At 38.1% G+C, this 7628-nt stretch overlaps 1 protein-coding gene across 5 annotated transcripts; it reads right to left on the bottom strand.

Annotated features, from left to right (window-relative positions):
* Positions 1 to 724: 724 nt before the first annotated feature.
* Positions 725 to 7628, bottom strand: LOC117819472. 5 transcript variants are annotated; one of them, XM_034692862.1, is made up of 7 exons: positions 7343 to 7628; positions 4860 to 5263; positions 4521 to 4677; positions 3134 to 3244; positions 2770 to 2860; positions 1923 to 2092; positions 725 to 912 (listed from the first exon to the last, which is right to left on the bottom strand). In XM_034692862.1, exons 1-7 carry the CDS (start codon positions 7392 to 7394, stop codon positions 899 to 901), a joined length of 999 nt encoding a protein of 332 aa, XP_034548753.1. In that variant the 5' UTR covers positions 7395 to 7628; the 3' UTR covers positions 725 to 898. The 5 variants fall into 5 exon arrangements, with proteins under 5 accessions (XP_034548753.1, XP_034548754.1, XP_034548751.1 ...); XM_034692863.1 differs by having other exon boundaries at positions 725 to 2092; positions 4557 to 4677; positions 7343 to 7627; XM_034692860.1 differs by having other exon boundaries at positions 725 to 2092; positions 7343 to 7624.

Raw genomic sequence — 7628 nt, 5'->3', positions numbered from 1 at the left:
CCAGTGCTTGAATAGTTATCATACAGACTTTATGTCAGTCGCCACAAATATTCAATAATTATTCTGGAAGCAAACTTGGTCATTAGAAAAGAAAAAAAAACGTAAGAAAGAAAACAACCCATTTTCCTCATCAGGCATGTGGATGTGGTCTGGAAGGGTGTGGGAAGTCCTGTCATTTTCAGGGTGCTGTATGCTGCTCATTAAGCTTAGTGGCCTTTCATTATTCTAAACATTACCAGCAGGAGAGGCAGGGTGTCAGCTCTAGGCTTGGTGTTAATTTCTCCAGAAACAAAACAAAATTGTCCAAGAACCGAAAAAATGTAGAGACTTTAAGTCTGAATGGGTGTGCATGTATTACAATTTAACTGTTTCCTTTTGACAGTGTTCTGTCCTACAAAGATCTGCTTATTGTTAAAAAAAGGATCAAATTAACCTGCCCTACAACACACAGACCTCTCCCAAAACACAGTGAAAAAGGATTTGGTTTTCTTCAGTAAACAGACTCCTCCTGCTGGGAAGTTTCCGTGCCACAGGGATATGCAATGTTTTTTTGGAACCTCATCATCATCATCATCGTTAACTGAACAAATCTGTGATTACAGCATGCCTACAGACTGTCTGAAGTAATTACTATAAAATGTGCTTTTGTCAGCAAACACTCTTCCCCCCACTCAAAACAACATTCATTTACAAAATACATCATGCACTCAAAAATAACTGCAAGTCAGTGTAAAAAAATTGTTTTATTAGCTTACTTCAATGTTAAGTGAACTAACACAACTGCTACATAGTGGCTGTCAGCTAGGTCAGTGCAAAACAAATAAAACGTCAATTGTCGACAAGACAGTGTCCACACAAGCTGTTTCTGGAGCTTCCAACTGTATCATATAATTTACTATCATATGATTTTCTCTGGAAGGAAAAGAAAAGTGAGCACAGTTTGTCTCGTTAGCTGCTGTACAAAGGTTGGAAAAAGACTATCAAGTTTAAGTAAATGTTATGACCATGTTCATTATTGCAGCATACTTAGGTTAAGTAAGTGTCAGAGCAAAGTGCATATAAAAATAAACACTACACAATAATACTGTTAAGGTCAAGATTCTCTCCTTATACACCTCAATCACTCTTCAAAGCAATTCTATTGGCTACAAGCTAAATAATACTGTTAAGGTATCAACTGTTGTCAAAGTCACATATTTGCTACGCTACTTTAATTATACTTCAGTAAAAACGCCTTTTAATCCTAACATTAAAGGTGTGAGTTTCAGAATTTGAGGTGTGGTTTAATGAGTGTAATTTGTTCAGCTCAGCGGAAAATTGCTTTGAAGCCTTTTAAACATCAGAATCAATAAAACAAACATGTCAAGGAAAGAACGCCTTGTCCAACACCACAGCCCAACGTGTCTAACATCAGTCTAGAAAACAGTTCATCTGAGGCCCTGGCAAACAAAGATAGGTTTCCTAAGTGTTTATCCAAGTAAGGTCTAATATATTGGTTGCTTTGTTGAGCCCTTAAATAGTACTTCTAGTAAGTCAAACAATTTCAGACTGCTTAAACAGTAATTTTACAGTCTAACATACAATCCCTCAAATCTCAAACACCAGTGGTCAGGACTCACTATTATTGAAAAGTGAAAGTCCAAATTTTCTGTACTGGCAGCTTCATGTCAGCTTTTATCTTCCTGTGGCAGCTAAGCCTCACTGACACGGTCCGATACTGATCCATGAAATTTCATTTTTATGAAGCAGCCTGGTAACACTTGGATGAAAGAAGTCAAATACCTAACAAAACACTACCTTATTTGGTCCTTTTTGTTTCCACATGTTTCGTCTTCACTACAGACATTCAGGACACATACAAGAAAAAATACATGGTTGCACTAACAAACACATTCAGGCCTCATAAAGTGGAGTGACAGTACCATCCTTCCACTGAATCAGGATTTCTCCTCGTTGCAAAGTGGGGGTGGATTGTGGGAGACGCATGGCATGCTCTGTTAGTGGCGCTCTTTCACTGGGCACAGGGGATCCAGGAACACTCATCTCTGATCTTGGAGTGTATGACTTTAAAACGCACACCACCTTCTTCCTCCTAGCACAGCAAGGCAGGAAAAGAAAAGTGGGTGAAAGTACAACACTGTCTTTTTCAGTTTTTTTAAAAAAAGCTTTATTTATAGTTTTTCATTTTACAAACAAGAACATTTGTTCCCTTTATCTGCCCAACCACCCATAACACCCACCCACCCTAATCTTGCGGACACGAGGGAAAACATTGAAAAATAAAATAAAATAAAGAATAATAACAATAAAATAATAATAATAAAAGTAAAGGTAGTAACAATGATAGCTAATTAAAAAGAACATTTTTGAATTGTTTTTAATATTTTTTTTGTCTGCTGTTTAGCTTTTATGATTTATCAATGAATCATCATGCACAATTTTTCCATTTTAATATCATTTTTTTTTGTTCAGCTATAATCGGTTATTATAAGTTGTGCTTATTGGAAGCTGGACTTCAATGTGGGGAGCATTATTTGCCATATGGTAGGTCAGCTGCAGCACAAAACAGATCTGGTAGACTGGTCTTGTCTTTTCAAAATAAAATAGTTCTAACTGCTATGATGCAAAGGCATGTAAGTTTTACAATGACATTAAAATCCAACCTTATCTATTTTCCCTTATAAATGATCAACTTGATTTTTTTGTTGGTAAACTAATAAATTATTTCTATTATCTTTGTAAAAGTAATGTTTGCATTAAGGCGCTCACCTGTTGCTGTAAACACTGAGGATAAGAATCACAGTCCCCAGGACCAGAGCCAAAGAGCTGAGTACCAGCATGGTTATCTTCCAGCCCATCCCTTAAACAAATGTGCACAATACAGACCAAGCAACACATCAGTTATTCACTCCTTTATATGATTTGTGTCATTTCTGTAAAGACTCTGCTTGTGCATAATAAAAACCTCCGTTACACACATTTCAACACACCCATGAGAAACATGTTCTCAGATTCTTTACAATCTATCTCCACCTAGTGGAGGGTTGTTAAAGCTTCCCTGTAGACCTGAATACAATATTAAGGGACAACAGAGGATACATTACATTTCTATTGATTACAGTTTATGACTCACCATAGTCCATACTGAAGAAAATCATAGTGGGATCTGCAGGGGATTTGGTGCTGAGGGAAGAAAGGGGGTCTTCTTTTGTAGTGTATGTTTCAGTGGCCTCAGTACCTTCAACTTGAAGGGAGGAAAAAATATATAATTCTTGGACAAGTCAACTACCAGTGATTTCCCAAAATAGAAATTAGGATAAAGAAGGGAAGCACACACATATATGGTAATACTGAAAATATTGTGTTATAGCTGAGGCTAATTTCTGAAGGAGTAGTAGTTCTGTTTGTAACACTTTCATAGCAAGAGAGAAATCTGATTATGTAGCATCAGCCTGGTGTTACAGCAACATGAATCAGCACTGCCATGATCTGACAGGTCACAGTGATGCTGTTGCATGGAGTGGCTGGCTCTCTTCCAGAACAAGGAAAATATTGATCGATCATGAGTGCACTTAGCCAAATGAGATCCTGAGGCTGAAGCAGGCATGTGGTAATCTAATCTCTGGACCACACCAGGAAAAATCTTGTAACTCATATTAGACTCAGAACAAATAATATCTTAAAGAACAAACAAGTGGTTTTGTGTATTTTAGCAGAGACATTCACCTTAAAAGGAGTCCTTTTTATTTAAATCATTTTTTAATTTTTTTTTCTTTCATGACTTGTAAAGGTGAAGATTTGTACCTAAACAGGAAGCTGGAGAACAATATATACATGTAATTGTTGTTTAAAATGTGAACAGAAACTTTGATTTAGTTGCTTAATATTAAAACTATATCACTGTACACATAAAACCTTCCCCAGTGCTGTTTGCCGTCTAGCTCTACTAGACGTCACCTTTATTTGCATAGTTAAGGTTGGCTGAGGTCACTGGCTCACCTCAGCAACACACTGCTTCACTCCCTGTTGCTCATGCACAGTACCACAGGTGAGTGAACTACCAGTGATTCCCTGCAGCCATAAAATAATAACCATTAGTCCTTCAAAATGTAGTTTGTTTATCATACAATTGTTTATAAGCCCATACAGTACTGTCACACCTTAAAGCCTACAAAGCAATGCTATAGCCTGTTGTTCTGAACCAATTACAGGACCTAAAATATCTGTCTACATAGTATGTTAGAGTAGATTTTATGTGTTGTTAGAACTGCACAAGGTATTTTGACTGTGCTGTGTAACATATTCAACTTTTAAACACAGTTGTTACTTAAGCAAGGAGGAATAACACATTATAAATTCAGAACTGACCATACATTATGTCCACCACATAAATCATCATAAGTCATGACTTACATTGTTATAAATACATTTTTAATAGAGTTTTATGGAGCCTTTTAAATACACAATAGTGTCTGATGAATATGGAGTTTGCAACTTGTAAGATACTTTTAATTATTTACCTGGTTCAGCCTCTCTGTGTGTTTCAGGAATGGTACCTTTAAATATCCCTGGCTCCAAAGATGGCTCCAGGTGGTGGACAGGTTGGTGTTGGTGAGGTTTACTGTCCCTTCCACTGCACAACGTCTGGTTGTCAAGAGTACGCCACCTGCTGCCCTGCTTAGAAAGAGGGTGAGCCAAAAGAACATCAAGCATCCATTAGAAACTTTACAGATGTTCTGACTTTTTAACTTCCAAGAATAATCCTTTCAAATTGTAGATACATTTTAAGTATTACTAAAGTACTTGATGCAATATATCACTGAGAAGAACCTCCTGTTCCTTTTCTAATACTTTTGTACCTGCTTATGTTCCCTTGAAAGGAAGACCAAAGTGGATTCTTGTGTGGCACTAAGATGCAGCCCCCTCCCTATCAGAGTAATGTGTCCTTTCTTGGAACAGGACCAAGCTTGGCTGCTTGCCTCCCTGTCCTTTTCCACCATAGCGACTTCATCACCAGTCTCGTCTCCGTCCGCCTTGGAGATGCAGGACTGCAGATGGACACCTTCATACTGCTCTCTTGGTGCAGTTAAACACTCCCCAGTGTGGTGACTGCTGAGAGCCTGGCTGTCTGGGAGCCATCGCCATTCCTGTAAGGCCGAATAGGGGCTGCAATCACGCAGAGACACTCTACCTCCATAAGATCCTTCTTGCACCTGCAGGCATTTCCCCAGCAGCTTATTCTGGACTTTGAAACCAATTGTCTCTGTGAAGGGGAAACACATTTTAATTGTACAAGATTTACTCTTAATTATTATAAACCATCATTGCTATAATGGAAAAGAGCTGAGTATTGAGTGACATTAAAGCTCATGTGAGGAATCGGTTGGTGGTTTTGTCCTAAGCATGTAGTGTTTTAATAAAAATAAAATCCTGCTTTCTTTGAACGGTCAAGCGCATCACTTACATCTTTGCATCTTTGTCATGAAACTGCTCTTTCTGCAGCATGCGGTGAATCACCGACACCTACCTCCATCAGCATATTCCGGCACAAAAATAACAATTCAAAAATGTTCAATTTTGTTGCTGATACTTTTGTTTACTTTTGTAGCTCATAACAGGCGTGAGCATTCATTTTTGTCTGTTTCATTATCAGCTAACAACTTCTCACAGGAGCTCTAAGTTACTCATGAAGATCACACTGACATGGTATTTTTGATATGTTTGTCTGCAAAAAGAATTTACTTTCTCACCAAAGAAATTATAACTGTGGAAAATATAGACTGCTCTGACCTATCATTGATAAGATGTTTGTGAGAGAACACCTCGCCAAACTCCTTTCAACAGTTGGTAGCATCGTCGTTAGTTGCTTCTTGAAATACATGAGACAAGCATCAGCCGCATTTATTCCTCCTGCATTTGCATACGCCACTGCTTATTGCAGTTTAAGCTTTTTCACCGCCTCTATTACACGACAGCTAAATAGTCAAGAATCTTTACGATCTCTGATGATAGCTGTCCTAGATGCAAACAATCTCCTGCGACAATGAGCCACATGTTCTGGTCATGCAGCACATTGAGCAACTTTTGGACCTCTATATTTAAAGTGTATTCAGATATCTGTAAGAGAACAATATACCCGAAACCTTTTATAGTATTGTTTGGTGTTCCGGCAAATAAGAAGGGGTATAACTTCCGACCATTCTAATGTAATTGCGTTTACATCACTGATAGCGTGGAGGTTAATCCTTATTAAATGGAAAGCTGCTGGTCCTCCCTCCTTTATACAGTGGATTAAATATGTCATGATGCGCCTTCAAATAGAAAAGTTAAGATTTATGTTGAAGGGTGCACTTGGAAGATATAACCGGACGTGGATGCCATTTATTGAATATGTTGAGAAACTGTCATTCCCACTAACTTAAAGCAACATCTGTGAGGTGGTATTCAGACCTGATCATGTGGGAGAATGCAAATGTCCCTGTTTCCCAACTGACCTGTGTTTTCTTGATCTCCTTTAAAACTAATACAAGTCATTTATGTACCCTGTTGTACCTTACAGCTGAAGTGTTTTTTGTTGTTGATTGTTAGTTTGTTTGTGTGTATCTGTATGTGTATATACACATCTATATATCTATACACAATTAGGCCTACTTTATGTCTAATGAATTTGATTTTGGTTGCTTTTTGCCCTGTGTAGTTTGATGGAGTCGTGACCACTTGTTTGGTGCCAGCTGTTGGCATTACTACTGTTTTTGTTGTGAAAGAAAATGTGAAAATGGAAAATAGTGTTCAAAAAAAAAAAAAAAAAAAGAAGTAGGCTACATGAGACAAATAATATTACTTCAGAGCTATACTTCAGATCTTAAATAATGTGTTGTCTCGCGATATTTGGTTTTGATCGGCCTGCAACATAAGCAGACACATCCTCATCTTACCACATTTCACTTTCTCAATGTGTTTTAGTAGTGAGCTTGAACGCAACAGCTAACTGAGCTAACAACTAGCTGACTTAAAAACATGAGTTATGCTTGACATGGAAAGTTTTATTTACTTTTGCTGAAGCAGCCCAGCCCATTCTAAGCCATGTGTACTGCAATCCTGTGTTTAAGAGTCCTCCGGCGACTTCATATTCACATACGATGTCATATATGAACCAAACAAGTTCGGCTAAACCTATAAGAAAGCTACACAAATAATCATAATTGTTACAATGTTAGTGGGTTTTTTTTGTCGGCTTTAAACATTGTTCACAAGTTTCTGCCGCCCAACTTCTCCAACAGTGCAGAAATGTGTGCTCGCTGAACTGCACAAACTTAACATATTAACTATTTGTTTGTCTTACCTTTGAGAAGTAACAAAGATAGCAAACAGACACACGAAAGCCCTCGTTCCATGGCGATGGCGATGAAAGCCACAGATAGTGTGAAGTCTCCAGTGACGATACAGAAAGCCTCTAATGAGCAACAGGAGCAAGTGCAAGTGGGCGGAGTAAAACTTCATGCAACCTCCTTCTGTGCAGCCATCACTTTGGATTTATGGAGGGAGGCTCCATGCATTCCTCCAGACAACCCTACAGGGGGGACATGCAGTCTGGATTTCTTTTTGAATGCTTTGTTATTGCCAAGTAA

The sequence above is a fragment of the Notolabrus celidotus genome, chromosome 9 (assembly GCF_009762535.1).
Source record: "Notolabrus celidotus isolate fNotCel1 chromosome 9, fNotCel1.pri, whole genome shotgun sequence".
NCBI classification, from domain to species: Eukaryota; Metazoa; Chordata; class Actinopteri; order Labriformes; family Labridae; genus Notolabrus; species Notolabrus celidotus.
Note: the sequence above shows the minus strand (reverse complement) of the source record. Positions and strands in the feature narration are given on the sequence as shown.